Source organism: Triturus cristatus, chromosome 6, assembly GCF_964204655.1.
Source record: "Triturus cristatus chromosome 6, aTriCri1.1, whole genome shotgun sequence".
Taxonomy (NCBI): Eukaryota; Metazoa; Chordata; class Amphibia; order Caudata; family Salamandridae; genus Triturus; species Triturus cristatus.
The window spans coordinates 986,984,548-987,001,499 of NC_140589.1; the positions used below are offsets into that span (position 1 = coordinate 986,984,548).

Consider the following 16,952-nt stretch of genomic DNA (forward strand, 5'->3'; position numbering starts at 1 on the left):
ACCATGAACTCGTGCTCTTTTCGGCTCATGTTGGTTTGTTCAGATACAAACTGAGTTTTGGAGTATCATCAACTGCGGAGATATTGCAGAATGTTATTCACTGAGTAATGCAACCTGATATACATGCTTTAAATTACAGTGATGACATACTGGTATTTGGGACAACACAAAAGGAGCATGACTAGGCTCTTAAACAAGCGTACCAATTGCCTGCTGATGCAGGTCTCACTCTGAATGCAGCAAAGTGTGAGATTCACAAAACCCAACTTAAATTCTTTGGGCACATATTATCTGATGGGGGAATGACTCTACTGATAAAGTGCAAGCATTGTCATCTACTTGCCCCCCAGTAGATGTAACCATGCTGCAGGTTATGGCCAGGTATTGCTCAAGATACATTTGTGACTTTGCTATCGTAAGTTCCCCAATTGAGAGAATTTACAAAGCAAAATGTCCCATTCCAGTGGTCTTCTGAATGTGACCACAGTTTCGGAGAAATAAAACGCGTGATTAAAAATGCAACAGAAACTGCCTATTTTGACCCCAAGTTACATACTGAGATCACAGTAGATGCAAGCCTGGTGGGGTTGGGGGGCAATTCTTGCTCATCACAATGGCTATCCAAATGCTCAGTGACACATTTTGGCCTATGCCAGCTTTCTGAAACAGAACATGCCTATTCTCAAAGGAGGGTTTAGCTGTAGTGTGGGCCTGCAAACATTGTCATATGAATTTATATGTAAATTGTTTTACTGTCATCACAGACCACCCGGCGTTGCTCATTATCTTTGGAAAACTTAAAGCTAAGATGTCCCCTCGCATCGAGAGGTGGGGGTTGCGACTGCAAGAGTATGACTATGCGATTGTAAACAAGCCCGGAGAAAGATCAAAACCCAGCAGATTACTTTTCACAAGTGCTGCTATATCGCCACAGTTTGACATCCAAAGCGGCTGAAGAATATATCAACTTTATTGTGAGGTCCAGCACGCCAGCAGCTTTATCCATTGGACAGATTATTGCCGCAACCAACACAGATAAAGACATGCTGATCCAAAAATTAAAAAATTCACAAAATGAGCTAACCGTCCCCCGAGAAGTAATCATATTGAGAGGCTTGAGACTCGCCATACCTGAAAGCCTGAGACAGCAAGTCATTGAGCTGGCCCATGAAGGACATCGTGCTATTATCGCCACCCAAAGAGCTTAAGAGCCTGAGTGTGGTTCCCTCGCCAGGATGAACGAATTGAAAAAGAGCTGAAAGCGTGCCACCTCTGTAACTGTTCATCCCCCAAGGTGACGCAACATCCATCGACAATTTCTGACTTTCCTGTGCATGCCTGGGAGAGAGTTGCATTTGACTTCTTTGGGTCTTTAGGAAATGGACATCATTTAATGGTAGTCATTGATAAATATATATGTTTTCCTTTGGTGGAAGACCTGTCATCGACAACCCATGTCAAAGTTTTTGAGCGGCTTGTTGACACCTTTTCAGCATAGGGAATCCCTGCTACTCTCAGATCTGATAATGGCCCGCTGTGCAATAGCAAAGAATTGAAGGAGTTCCTTGTTCGGCTCAATGTCAAGCATCAAAAGAGTATACCTCTCTGGCGCCAAGCTAATTGTAGTGTTGAACGATTCATTAGCATTCTAAAGAGGTTATTTCAACGAGCATCAATGGAAAGTATCACTCTTAAGCAAGTCCTGTGTCAAGCCCTTCGTGCCTACCGACCAACTCCTCCTTCCATAATCGGTGAGAGTTCTGCCACCTTGGTATTTGAGAGAGCCATCATGACCAGATTACCACATTGGACATCGGACTGATCGATTAATGTTGGCATGGTTTGTGTCACAGAAACTTCTCAAAAGTGCAAAATCAAAACATATGCCGATCAGCACCGACGCACCCAGGAAACAGTCATCGACAAAGGGGACTTGTTACTGGTCAAACAGAAAATGAAGAGGAAAACTGACTCTCCGTTTGCTGTTAACCCTTTGAGGCTTGCAACGTGCAAAGGACACATGGTGACAGTGCATCGTCCTGGAAAGCCTATCAACCACACTCATCACACTTTAAGCACCTACTTTGATTGTCGTCAGCTCCTGATGCCATTAGTGAGGTGACCCTGCCTAAATGTCCGGATCAAGCACCTGAGCGTAAGTCAACTACCTCATACCACCTGGTCGGGCAGATCAGTGCGAGCAGCTCGACGAATCATTGAGGAACTGTGATGCAAATTATGTATGTACTTTTTATTTAACAAAGGGGGAGTTGTCGTGTCTTGATACTGTGAGTGCTAGGACCCTTACTGTCCTGGGCTGACTCTAAAAAGGAATTACATAATCTGCTGGGAGGTGTTTAGGTGTGGTTCTAAAAGTCATGGCTCAATGCGTGCATGGTGTGCTTGTATGTGGAGGAATAAAGATGTTTGTTATAGAGCTCAGTGTGTGGCGTGCTCATTTGCATGCTCCTGGGCTGGGGAAGAAGCTACATATTACACTTTCAGTCCAGCCTGTACATGGACTCTTCAGTGCATCTGTGGTGAAGCAGGGTATACAAATCCGTTGACGAATAAATGCTAACAAGTCCACTAAGCATACATACAATTCTTCCTGCATGGAATTTTCTGCCTGCATTTCAGTGTTGCGCTAAGATCCACTGTTGGAACTAGAATTACCCCTGCATGGTGAACTCCAGGTACCAATTCCCTCAGTGACTCGACTGCACGTGAATCTGGTATCCTTAATCTTGTGTTGCCCCATCTAACATGTTAATCTAGCATGTTTCCTGTAGCCTAAGCTGTTCCTTGGAAAAATCAATGTCCAGAACCTGTTGTGTGACCCCGATGAGTGCACCAAGCAAGCTCTGTTTACTAATATGGGACCACTGTGCAAGTCTGGGGTTGCTGAAATGAAGTGTATGTGGGTGCAGCCTACCGACCCAACTCATGTGAAGTTCCACTTAGATGTTACCACCAGATCCTGGCGCTGATATTCTGTGTGTGTCAAGTACACGTAAGCATGATGTATGTATTGCACATAAGTGGTTCACTACTTTGTGTGGTGAGAGTTTGATTGTTGGAACCAAGGGATCCATTTTGGATTGCCCATGGTTTATCATGGCACAAGATGTAGGAAGGATACAGCTTCCCCAATATTTGAAGTGTATTGCCTTCATTCCTGAAGCAGGATGGGGAGACATGGACACTGAAATGAGGAACGATGGAAACAGATCTAACCTTAGAAGTTCTTTGTGGAACTTTTAGGAAGGTATTGCTGATTATTCCTGAGCGCTGACATTTGGTGAATGGTAGATGAGAGGGGTCGAGAAAGCAGATTCTGTTGTTAAAGGTGAGGAATTGTCTAGATTAGGCCTGTCCTTATGTCTTTCTCTGATTGCTACTTCACTTTAGGAAGGCTATGGCAGCCAAGTGCAGAGTCTTCACACTTTATTGTGCCTTTGTTTTGTATACTTCTGCTTGTGCTAGCCTGGCCGCTTTCAGAGAGCCATCATCTTGCACATAGGCTGTGTTTGCATTATAGCTAGAAAAGTACATTTGCAATGGAACCACCCCAAACTATTTCCAGAACCTTAGATGGAGAATTCACATCCCAGTCTGGAAGATCAGCATAAATGTGTGATGCAAACCATCCCAGTTGGTTCCAGTTTCAGGTTCTTCCTTACCAAGGAAGGGAGCTTCTTCGCAATCAGGGTACATTGCCTGAAGTTTGCACAACATGCTGGGAAGCTGAAGGTCTTACTAGTGCCTACCTGTTCAGTAAGGGAAGAAGAGTGCCTGGCCTTGCATTAGGAGACTGTCCAAGAGAAGAATCCTAGCTATGTTCCTGGCATATGGATAACTCAGGAGAGCCGACTTACATCAAAAGATAAGCTGGTGCGACCTAAGTTGCGCAGGTCACCTGGTCTTCCTGTACGGTTCATGTGGCACATTGTGTGAAGATACTACAAGCCAAAACAACAGCATACTGTGTGATCCCAGTACAGTATGGTTGGATGGACTTCTGCTGGTGCTGCACGGCGTGGTGCATATTCTGTGATAACCATTGTCAATGCAGAAGCAGAGGACTTGGTCCCTTTTCCAGGAGGTCGCAACTACAGAATAAGAGCAGCCATGGACAAGGCTTGGCATTGCTGTTCATTCCAGCAGCACGAGCGAAAAGCGAGATGGCTGCTCTCGGTCCCGTGCCACTGACACAGATGCTGACTGTGCAAGCTGGATGAGTGCACCATCTAGCGCCACACCAAGCCATGCCCTTGTGAACAGGTACCATAGGGCCTGAGAATAGAAGACTGAGGGACTGTATCTTGGACCCATAAAGGTAAGACTACTGTTATGAAAGTTAATTTTGACAGGTTTGTGGTCTAAAAGAATTGACCTGTGTGTTGCCTAACATGGTGGTCGTTTTGTGAACTAACACTTGTGCGTGATTATTGCATCTTACTGTATTGCCTTGCCCACTTGCGTAATCTAAACTTACGCACACCACTTACTTACACAGAAACTCCAAGACTCCTCTGGAGGTAAAATGAGCTCTATTAGTATCGTAGACAAGGGCAATAAGTCACTGAAGCTAGTAAGTTCTTAGGCACCAAGTGAAACAATGAATACACCACACTATATATATATATATATACAAATATGAGATCTTGAATATAGATATATAAACAGTTAATGTACCAAGCACCTCACCAGATGCGTCTGCACCGGAGTCTTCAACATCCCTGGCCAAGCACCGAAAACACCAAGTCGGGAACCCTGTAGAGACTGGGGCACAGGAAGTAATCTCTCCGGGCACCAAAGTCGTCCCGCGAGTGCGTCCACTCCAAGACTGAGTTCCTGAGCTCCACCCCACAGACACCGCTTTTTATAGTTAAATCAACACGTTCGAGAACCCTCAAGCAGGCGTTCTCACCCATCTATCCATCATAGGTGCTGGCCGCATCTCTGCGTCAGATCCACCCATACAGACCTGGCCAGATTCTGCTTGGGTGCGCCGAGGCAAAAGACAGCAGATATTGGGGACGCAATAAAAACTGGGAGAGGACATTATAGGCAGTGTCTAAAGTCGGTAGATGGGATCATAGAACTGCATAGCTGAATCACCATTAATGAGTTTATTTATGCAGCAATATATTTTGCTGTAATATTGAAAATACTTTTTATTAGGACAAGCGGTGAACTGGACATTAACTTATTTCAACTGTTGAGTGACTGTTGAGTTCTGAGTCTCTGCACCCAAGAGATACTTGGGACTGATCACTATCGCTGCACAGAGAGTCAAGTCTAGAAGAGATTTACTTGGTCCAGTTTGTAGAGCTATAGTACGATGGATCCTAGGACTCCAGAGGCCAAAGACTCCTACAAACATGGTGTGGTCCAGTAGCTCCTTTCTGGGATGCGGGCCTCTGATAGTTTCTGTCTTTTTAGTTTGGTTCCTGCCCTTGTCCCAGTTGCATTAAATAGTTTGTTGCAACCAAACCCTGCTTTCATTGTGGATGTATGCAATTGGTATTTATTAGTGGCAACTTAGCTAGGGAGCTACAGAGCATAGCTAGGTTGGTGGGAGACAAATACGATTGTGTAATGAGGTGAGAATTACATTACATTTCTCATTCTGTTAGAGAGAGGGAGATTAAATTATTTGGACACAATCCCTTGATGTTATGTCAAGTGCTAAAACCGGGATTCAAATCTCGTTCCCAAGGTTCCAAAGTTGGCAGCTCTAGCCATTAAGCCATTACTCATCTTAAGAAGTGTGCTTGGTTCAGACCACTGCACAATTTACTTCAGGACATGATTCGAAGCATTGCCTTCATGTTTACCCCAGACAAAGTCCTGTTTAAGGCAAATATGATAACCTCTGGGCACTCACTTTTGTCATTTAGCCAAATGGGCTACAGTGCTCTAGTAGAAGAAAGGGAATCAACTCCATCATTGTTTTTTGTCCACTTTATTACCTCTACATACCACTCACTGGCATAGGTGATACACTCCTATTCGCTATCATGAACAAGTCAATTTTCCTCTTTGTAATAGCTAAGATATGACTCAGTGACAGTTCTTCTTTTTATTTGGTATTTACAAGAAACAAACAGTGATGGAGTTGGTTGTTTAGCCAAGGTCTTGTAAATTAAGGGGATATGTGTTTATGTGCTTTATTCAATGCATACTAGCTTAGAACTCATATATTTTGAGAGACTTATTTTCATATCAGTTCTTTGAAGTAGTACTGCTAACAGCTCAATGTAAATGTTTTTTTTTGTTTTCAGTTGGAGAGGAAACAATAAGTTCCATTGGACGTGGTATATGTATCTTGTTGGGGATTTCTGTAGAGGATACACAGAAAGATGTGGACTACATGTAAGTAGCTGCATACACACTACCTACACTTAACAACAATCACCTTCTTTTTTTAGGTAATATCTGTTTGCTACTTTTCTTGTTTCACCATACAGGAAAATACTAACTTGACAGAATGAATGCTTGATCAATTTAATTGTACATGAGACAATACATGTGTTCCAGTCGTTGGTTGCAAAAATGCCTCAATATGATCTTATTGACGGATTACCTCGAGGTCGCTTGATGGTGGTTACAAGCGTGTTCAATTACATTGTTTTTTTCATATCAACCTACAAAAGGTTTGAATCCAGAACATGGACTACCACTATATTATATTGTTTTATTTTAATTTTTATTGATAACAACAATCAACAATACAGATTTCATAAGCAGTGTAAATTTTAGATCACAGTAATCATTTATGTAATACACCTAGACAATTCCTGCAAATAACATTCCCATTGTGTGGGTCGTTCTATCTCTCAGGCTTCCGGTTCATCAGGAGAAATTTACAATGGTAGTCTAGGTGGTTCACAGATATTCCCCCTGTATGCATTCCATTTTCCCCATATCTGCATCCATTTTTTCAGGCACCCCCTGGATAGGTATACTGTTTTCTCTCTGAACATGCACCAATTTATGTTATTCTTCCAATCCTGCACTTTCAGGACGTCTTGCGCTCCCCATTTCCTTGCTATGTTTCTCTTTGCGACCATATGGCCCAATGCCACCCAAGTCCTCTCTTTACTACCCAAGTCTGTTGGTTCCCATATATTCAATGGGCAGCGTTTAGCTTCCGGTACTATATCTCCAACCAGTACTTCCCCATACACCGAGCGACATCGTTCCAGTTTTTATGTATTTACGGGCATTCCCATATAATATGGAAAAATGTGCCCTCCCTGCCACACTGTCTTCTACAACTGGGGTCCTCTATATATCCCATCTTGACCAGGGCGGGTCCCGTGACATAGATTCTGTGCAAAATCTTGAGCTGCACCAGTTGAAATTTAGAGGATATTGCAACCTCTGTTGGTGATGCCAGTGCTTCTTGTCAGTCCTCCTCCTCCATTCCCGGTGAGTCCCCTTCCCATTTGTCACAGAGTTTGCGAAAGAGGATCAGGTGAATGATTAATCAATTTTAGGTAAGTCAGTGAAATCGCCTTTTTTGGCATATACCCGTCCAGCAGTCTATCCTCAAGTAGCGAGGTCTCGGGAGGGGTCTCTCCACCCGGGTTCACTGTCTGTAGGGTATGTCTTATCTGTAAATATCGGAATCTTTCAGTTTCCGCCAGTGCGTGCACATGTTGCAAAGTCGTGAAGGATATCATCGCCCCCTTTTTCCAGAGATCCCCCACTCGAGATATCCCGATGGTATCCCACTTATCAAAGCCCTTAGTTCTCCAGAGGGAGCCCAATTGTTCTGTATCCCACAGTGGGGTGGCCAGTGTAATGATGCTTGTCCATCCCATGATTCGGTGCACCTTGTGCCAAACTTGGACTGAGTGTTTTGTGGGGTCTGTCGGGTGAAATTTCGAGGGCCTAGAGTATAACGCCCATGTGTGATTGCTTCCAGGCAAGAGCCATCTATCCATAGTGTACCCCGGGTCATGTGGAGGTCAGTACACACAGTGATTAATGGCGACCAACTGTGCGCCCAATAGTACTTTTTAATATATGGAAGGCCAATTCCCACATCACACCAACTTTTAACGAGTTTTGGGGAAGCAATTCTTGGTGGACTGCTGCCCCATAGCAAAGTTCTCTGCGCACTTTCTACCAATCTAAAGTAGGACGCCGGACCAATTCAGGTGAGTTTTGGAGGACATACAGAAAACGTGGTAACAACATCTTCTTAAAGCATGCCGCCCTACCTAATTGCGGTAGTGGAAGAGTCTTCCAGTGTTCCACGTTGTGTCTCAGTCGCTGTAGTGGCGGTAACAAGTTGGACGCATAGTATAATTTAGGGTCTTTAGTGATGAACAGCCCAAGATGTTTGAATCCATCCTTGGCGATCGCCACCTTGCAAACCTTGGGCATTGGGGGGTGGGTCTCCATACAATACAAATAGGAGCGATTTTGACCAGTTAATGGGGTAAGTTGAGTATGTACCAAAACAAAATTAGTGAAAATGTTTAGATCTCTCTGGAGAGGTCAGGTACAGCAAGAAGTCATCAGCATGGAGGGAGATTCGATCTTCCCACTACTCTGTCCAGTGTAATTCCCATATGATAGGATCTGTACGGATCCAATGTGCTAATGGTTCTAACGTTAATGCAAATAAAAGCGTGGACAAGGGGCAATCCTGCCGGGTACTCTATGGAGAGGGAAGACAGACGATTTTTGTATTATTTACTACAACTGTTGCAAGGGGATCCGTATGTAGGAGTCGCACCCAGCCGATAAATAGTGCACCGAACCCAAGTTTCTCCAGCACTGCGAAGAGATATGACCACTCTATGGTATCAAGTGCCACAGTGGCATCCAGGGACACCACTACTGCATCCTCTCTTATGGTAGTCGCCTGCCCCATCATCCGTGTAGTCTCCGCAAATTTAAGGAAGTATTTCTGGACGGTATAAAGCCCGATTGGTCTGGATACACCAATCATGAAATTTCCCGGACCAGCCGGGTTGCCAGCAATTTGGCCAGTATTTTGACCTCTGATACCACTATATTATTTAGGTAAGAATATGTAGGTAATCAGAGTTGCTATTCTTAACTTCACATCTTAATATCTTGATGATATAGATACAGTGGAGTAAACAATAGTAAATCTATCATCAATTAAATATCCCTACTGTGACAATATATTGGTAGTTAGTATTCTGGATTCAATATGATTGTGTGCCGTCAGTATTTTAAGTCCTATTCTCATGAGTGTCTTGAGAGAAGTTGAATGCTAGAAGAGCATTGTAGTTTTGCATAGTCACTAGTTCTAACCTGTCTCCAAAGGAGAGCCAACATTTGCTCCTAGTTGAACTCTAACCCTCCCAGTTGAACACAGTAACGTGTTGCTAAAGAAACGGAATCTCATGTTTAATAGCTGTTCATAACCGATTTGGGTCTTTCCACAAACAAAACCAAATCCCATGCTATGGTGTGTGGACCACCATGTAGTATGCTAACTCTCTTCCTGACTGGTGGCACCCTACTTAAATGTTTTCCACGTTTGCCTATCTTGGGGTGCCATTTCACTGTATGAGTTGTTGAGTACATCTGAAGGGATTAAGGATTATACAATTTGCGCAAGCCTTAGCATCCCTTTTTAAATTTGCCTCCAAGCTGGGTTCCCTGCCTTTAGATGTGGCGCTTGCTATTTACAAAGCTAGAGCATGAGCCACCTATGGTGCTGGGATATGGTGGTATACGGACCAACACACATTGCAGGTTAGTGAGAATACATTTTTGCTCAGACTCTTGTCCCTTCCCCCAGTGTCCCTTCTGTAATTCTGCACAAGGCATTGGGACTAGAATATTTGAGAGATGCTGTAAGAATGGCACCTATACTGCTTTGGCTGTCAATCTGGTCCAGACCAGAAGCAGAACTGACACAAGCTGTTATATCTGACTGTTTAAACTTATTGGGGGACTAATAATGGCTAATAAATGGCTTACTTATGTCAAAAATGAACTTTGTGCTTCGGGCAGGGTAGAGTTATTCACACAACCTTAGTCTATTGAACAGCTAACAAGATCATTAGTAAAAAGGGAATATCTGCTCCAGATTATTGAAAAAAAGGAGGGAGAGAGAACAGAGTAAGGATATAGTAAGGGCATATTTCCCTTTATGTACTGCACATCTTATTGAGCCATATTTGGTAAAGATTTCCAGACATCACAGATTTCTTCTACTAAGGTTCAGACTTGGCCTGGCCCAATTTCTGGTCTCCTATCCCTCAAATGTATTTATTGAAAAAAAACTGGCAGCATGCCCAAATCCCAGCTGTATATGTTTGTCTTCTGAGAGCTATGTAGAAAACAGAGACTTTTGTATATTAAAGCCTCTTTTGAAGACCTTAAATATTGGGAAATGCAATGAGGCCTTAAAGTATATTCAATTTGCTCAGAGTGATTATGTTTGTATAGCAGTGTATAGATTTATTTCCGCAGCTATAAACAAAGGAAAATAGTGTGGAAGCAGATTATTGAAAACCTACTGGTGCAGGGTCACCCTTAGTCCACTAGTTCTTATCAAGTAAGGAGGAAGCGACACTGGAGTGAAGTACAAACCAAGGGTCATTTATTAGCATTCATGAATGGGGGCTCATCCGACAAGCACCATAGGGATACTCTAGGAGGAAGCATACCGAAAGATGGTTACATGGGTTTTTATAGCAAAAGATCACAAACAAGGGACGCCCAGAGGTAAATAGAGCTTTGGGAAAAACACACAAATGAGGTAATGATAAGAATCGACAACCTTGGTGCCTTGTGCAATCGTCGCATCCTAAGGCTGCACAACAAGATATACTCTCTGGGTAAACTTTACTTGAGGCTTTACTATTGTGTGAAAAACCCAGAGCAGACACCAGCTGTTCTTTTGTGCTGACTCTGCATGTATACCCAGCCTTCAATGCCCCAATCTAGATTCTTTACTCATGTTTATACAGATGCGGTGTCAAGGATAGAGCCAGGCTGGAAGTAGGGCTGGGGTGAAAAATGGATGAGGCATAGCTTAATCAAAAAACGAGAGTCAGATTTTACATTTTAACAGTCCTTCCTTTTCAGCCTATGCTGAATCCATTTTATAAGTACATATATTAATCTCGTATATCAATGTTCATAAGTTCGTACATTTCAGTTTGCATCATCATTTCTCAATTCAATTCATGAACATTAATCGGGGGAGGTTTAATATTATTACAAGTGGCTATACAAGCTGTACATTTCGTAGGGGCACATTGAATGCAGCAACAGCAGGTGAGAAAGATGATTCCTATGGTTACTATTCCCATGAACTATTTCCAGCCCCAAGTAGAAATGATTCCCCATAATCACTCAGACGAAGTCCATGTTCCTTGGTCTTGGTGTATTTCCGCAGCTATTTTATGCAATTTAAAAATGGCTTCATAAACAGATGGGACGTGGTCAGGGATAAACACACAGCAGCTACTCCCGATAATGCAGCATGCTCCACCACGATCAGCTAAGACTACATCTAACACCATCCTGTTTTGTAAATTGTAATTTGGAGCTCTTCTGTAATATTTCCCAGAGCCATCGCTGTTTGATTAGTTACTGCTTCTACCACTCGGGCCAGGCGTCTAATCTTTCTACTATTTAGGGCTGCACCAACAAAGAAGAAGAATCACAAATTGCTGTAATGCAGTATCAGTTTGATCTACTTCATGATCAGTTATAGTTCTTTTGAATCGGTTCAAGGAAATGTCATTAAACAATTTTTGGACTTTGTGATACGATGCAGGTGCTAAGAACGCGGGAGGAAGCAAAAAGGACACATAGAATATTCCAGACCAACCGACTGGTAGATGATAATAACCTTTGTTTCCACAAATGAAGTAAGTGTTATGGGAAGATAGAAAACTACTATTGTTCGTCTCAGTGATATTCAATACTGTAGTACAGTCACTTTTTCCCACAAGAATACTGCCAACACTGCTTACACAGAGATTTGCTTGGGCTCTAGTAATAGCGATGACAGGAGGTCCATTACCTTTGGCTTTTCGAGTGTTAGGAAAAACATATCTTGTGGAGGAATTTTCTCTGCGATACTCCTCCATTTCCCATACAGTTCCTTTGGCCTGAGGGAGGCCTTCATCATCGGGGTGACAGACCTGATTTAGCTGTGTATTAAGTCTTCCTACATCTGGTGGAATAATATTATCAACAGCAGAGGCCCACAACAGTGCGAACCAGGCTCCACAAGAGCCATTATGTGAAAAAGGCAGGAGAATGAGAGGCGTTCCTCCCGTCTTCTGATAGGCTGGCAACATTCCACATACCCAGCAGTTAGTAGTATTTGTAGCATTATGAGTATGATGTAACATTTGTATGACATGTGTTTTTGAGGTATGACATTCAATGTTTCTTTTCATGATAGGGAAGAGTGAAGTAATAATGTTCCGTAGGGACAGGAGTAGTAGTGGGCAATAAGTTTCGAGCCGGAATCACTTTCTCCATTGTCAAAAAACTGCTGCCAATATTATCAATAATATGATCAAAGTCACCATAAACAGAGTCTTGTCATTGCTTCGCAACTTATATCCCAATTTCTGCATTTCTCCTTGATATCAATACAACCACAGGTCGGAGAGAGACCCAGGCACCACTGAACACGTATCACAACCCACTCTGAACCTAGTTCAGCCGATTCTGTGATACAACCGTGTCACAGCCGAACTGTCCCACTAATTGAAACTGGTCCTCTGGTATCTCTATCTGCTTCTTCCCTTCCTTGGTCGTAAATTGTATCCCGTTGCTGAAGGCGTAGTTTGATCAGGAAACAAAGTCTCTTCATCCAGAGGAGCAGCACACTTCTGAGTTTGTAAGATGTCTTTCAGATCGTTTCTGCCTTCTTGTTGGAGAGCAGTTGCTGGGATTTGTTTACAGTGTGCAGCGTTGATCCAATTGCGTGACACGGACGGCAGCTCGGGTTGCCAGCAGAACTTGTTCTACGTTCTTCCAATGAGGTTCCAGATTCTTAGAACGTTGAAAATTCTTGATCACGATAAATTCACCCGGTTGGAAACCATGAGCCGGACCCTCTGATTTGTCTGGTATAGCTTTATGCACCTGTTGGTAAATTGCGATTCTCCTATTTCATTAAAGACACGGAGGCTATCATTATGCATTAATCCTTTAATGCAGTCACAAGCAGCCGCACTACATCATAAACAAAGAAAAGTTCTAGAATGTAGAGAGTAGGGTACAAGTGGCATGAGGCACAAACAGACTGCCTCTTTTAAATGCAAACGAGTAGATAAAGTCCAGAGATGAGATCCAGGATGAACTAGAAGATGAAGGTAACAAAAGGTCCGAAGTGAAGAAGGCTGGAGATAGGTGATTATCCAGAATTATCTGAAAAAGAGAAGAAATGTAAAAAGACGAAATAAAAAACAGACGTATATTGAAAAACATGAGCTGATATCAACATATCAAAATGCAGATTATAAACCTACAAATTTCTAAATTAAACCACCAAGGGAGTTGCTAAGGGCGGGATAATGATAGCCTCCGTGTCTTTAATGAAATCCAGATTCTCTGGTCATGTTAATAGGAGAATCGCAATTTCATTACAAGACCGGAGGCTACATTATGCATGTTGGTAGCCACGAAGTACCACATCAGACATATGTTCAACAGGTTTACAGTAATGATGAGCAAAGGTTGAAGCATTAGACCAATCTGCAGCTTTAAGAATATCATCCAACTTACCACCAGACCAGAAGGATTTGCTTGCCATAGCGCCTCTGAGAGAATGAGCTTGGAATTTAGAGAGATCAATGCCGGCCAAATTCATAATTGACTTGACCCATCTAGCTATGGAGGAGGAGGAAACTGGTTTAAAGGGTTTAACAAAAGATAAAAGGAGTTGCTTGGCATCTAAAGGACGAAGGTCTTTCATTCTCAAGTCATATTCTCTCATGCAGTCTATGACGCACAATTTCTTACAAAGGTCGAAACGAGGATAATAAATCGAGTCAGACATAGTTTTAGTCCTTCTGAACACGTCAAATTTAACTCCAAACATATCATAGGATCTATAAGAAATATCGAGGCACCTCACATCTGAAACTCTACGACATGAGATTAAACATAAAAGGGTAGCAAGCTTAAGCGAGAGATATTTCCTGTTAAGGTCGGCGTTATCTGGCCAAGAAGAGAAAAGGTCTAGGATAGCTTTCACGTCCCACATGTATTGGTACTTAGGTCTGGGAGGTCTTTTTAGTCTAATACTTTTCATAACTCTACAAACGATATTGTTCTTACCTACCTGTCGCTTAGTCAAGGGATCGGAGGAGAACCTCGAGACAGACACTATTGACGGGACCTTTACACCTCCCATGCAGGGTGCTGGCGGCCCCTTTAACGTGGACTGGATTGCTGCGGATGGAGGTGCGGCTCTGACGACGTCACCAGGAACGGACGAATCAGACATCAGTGAGCCCCGTAAAGCGGAAGTCCGGAGAACTGACGAGGCGAAAGCCTTTGGAGCAGGAGACGGAGTGAGCAGCGCGACGGGAACGAAGAGTCGGGAGGAGTACGGAGGACGAGAGCCAGAGAGCGGAGGAGCGGCAGGAGCCGAGAAATCTGCGGAGCCAGGAGGCCAACTTCACGGCATCTCGCCCCGCCACGCGCCCGGAGGAGCGTGGCTGGGAAAGGTACGGGGCCGGATCCTGGGGCTATTGTCCACAAGGGGAGGGAGATAATCCGGGCGGGTTTTTGCTTTTGTGTGGGGAGGTCACGGGGTGTCTTGGGGGTTGGGTTTTTTTTTTTCTCTCTCTGGGTGTGTGTTCCTAGTACCCGCAACACTCACGGAGCTTCCCTCTGGTCACGTGTGTATTTACGGTGACGGACCCCCGGTGAATCCTCCCTACCCTTCCCCCCTCAAATCTCGGACGTATCAGGATAGCAAACTAACCCTTGCTCTTGCCTTCCTTTACGCACCCCGCTGAGGAAAACCCCGCCAGGACCAGGACCCCGCCGAGGTGAAGACAACCGGGACGAACCAGGCACAACCCTGACCGGGACCCCTACTTTCGTGACGGCAACCTCAACCCTTCTATCACCTTGAGAGAAAGAGAAATCCGAAAACTGTGTTCACTCTATAAATAAAGCCTCAACCCTATCCACTCGTCTAGTGGTGTTCTTGTCGTATACCGGGGAGGATAGCGCTTAGGCGACACTACCGTCTTACCGTTGACAAGGGAATGTCCAGCAGAGATAGCTGATCTGTAGCAGTTAATGGATCTATAGGCTAATCCTCTATCGAATTGTTCGACAAGGAAATTAACTATATTGACGATAGGAGCCTCCAAGGGATCCAAGTTCCTCTCCACGCACCAACAAACCCATTTTTTCCAGATGTTGTTGTATCTATAGTGTGTTCCGGGAGCCCAAGATTCTCCGAGGAGAGAAAAAGCTGACGTCGAAAGGCCAGACAGCTCGTTGGATTGCCTGACACTTTCCAAGCAAGAAGGTTCAAATTCCCTGAAAAGATTAGGTGGTGATCTTCTCCGTCTGCGTTGGTGAGCAGACCCTTGATCGCAGGAATGAGGAAGGGAATGTCGCAAGAAAGTTCGAGAGTGGTCGGGAACCATGCCTGAGACGGCCAGAATGGAGTTATCAGAATCAGGGAACACTGGTCTGATCTGACCTTCTGAAGGACTCTTTGAATCATGGCAAAGGGTGGAAATGCGTTACCCTGAAGGTTCGACCAGCATTGAAGAAAGGCATTCACTGCTAGAGCACCCGGGTCTGGCATCCAGCTGAAATATTTTGGGAGTTGGAACGACAGTCTGCTGGCGAACAAATCCACATCTAGTGGACCCCAAAAGAGAGAGAGAGTATTGAAGATGTTCACATTGAGTTTCCAGTCGGTCCTGTCTGAGAGGATTCTTGAGTTCCAGTCTGCTGAAAGATTTGACTTCCCAGGAAGGTATTCTGCCTTCAGAGAAATCTTGTGTTCCAAGCAGAACATCCAGAGTTTTTTGGCTAAAGCCGACAAGTCTGCTGATTTCGTACCGCTGAGGCGATTGATATAAGATACTGCGGAGATGTTGTCCATTTTGAGGAGAACGGACCTGCCCTGAAGAGAGTGTTTGAAGCTCATTAGGGCGTATAAACCGGCTGTAAGTTCTAGGAAGTTTATGTGGTGGGAAGACTCCGCAAGCGACCATGCGCCACCAGTGTCCTGGTCGAGGAGACGAGCGCCCCAACCGTGGAGGCTGGCGTCTGATTCCAGGACGAATTCCGGGGCAGAGCCAAAGATCGCTCTCCCGTTCCAGGCGTCGAGGTTCTCTAGCCACCATGAAAGTTCTGATCTGCCTTCTTCGTCCAAGGTCACAGAGTCCTCGTACCAGAGACCAGAATTGAGAGCTTTCCCTTTTAATCTCTGAAGAGCACGGTAGTTCAGAGGGCCCGGGAAGATAGCTTGAATGCTGGAGGAGAGGAGGCCTATAAGCCGGGCTAATTCCCTTAGGGTTAAAGAATCTTTCTTTAGGACATACCTGATTTCTTTCCTGATTTTCGCGATTTTCATGGTAGGAAGAAGGAGGAGACAACTGGAGGTATCTGCTGTGAATCCGAGAAATTCTAGAGATTTGGAGGGAGTGAGGATAGATTTCTCTCTGTTTAAAATAAAACCGAGACTCTCGATGAGATGGATGGTGATATTCAGGTCTCTCTGAATTTGTGAAAAGGCTTGGGACATTATGAGGATGTCGTCTAGGTAAATAATGAGATGAATACCTCTCTCTCTGAGGATAGAAACAATAGTCCTCATGATTTTGGTAAAGCACCAGGGGGCGGAAGAAAGGCCGAAGGGAAGAGCTTGGAATTGATAGAGAAGTTCTTTCCAGCTGAATTGGAGAAAACACTGGTGTTCCTGTGCCATAGGAATGGTA

At 44.0% G+C, this 16,952-nt stretch overlaps 1 protein-coding gene across 1 annotated transcript in view; it reads left to right on the forward strand.

Moving 5' to 3' along the window:
- Window positions 1-16,952, forward strand: part of DTD1 (D-aminoacyl-tRNA deacylase 1) — a 642,381-nt gene that overhangs the window by 36,689 nt on the left and 588,740 nt on the right. Inside the window, exon 2 of the mRNA XM_085611774.1 lies at window positions 6,291-6,381. Within this exon, the coding sequence (XP_085467900.1) occupies window positions 6,291-6,381 (91 nt within the window). The remainder of the gene's footprint in view (window positions 1-6,290; window positions 6,382-16,952) is intronic.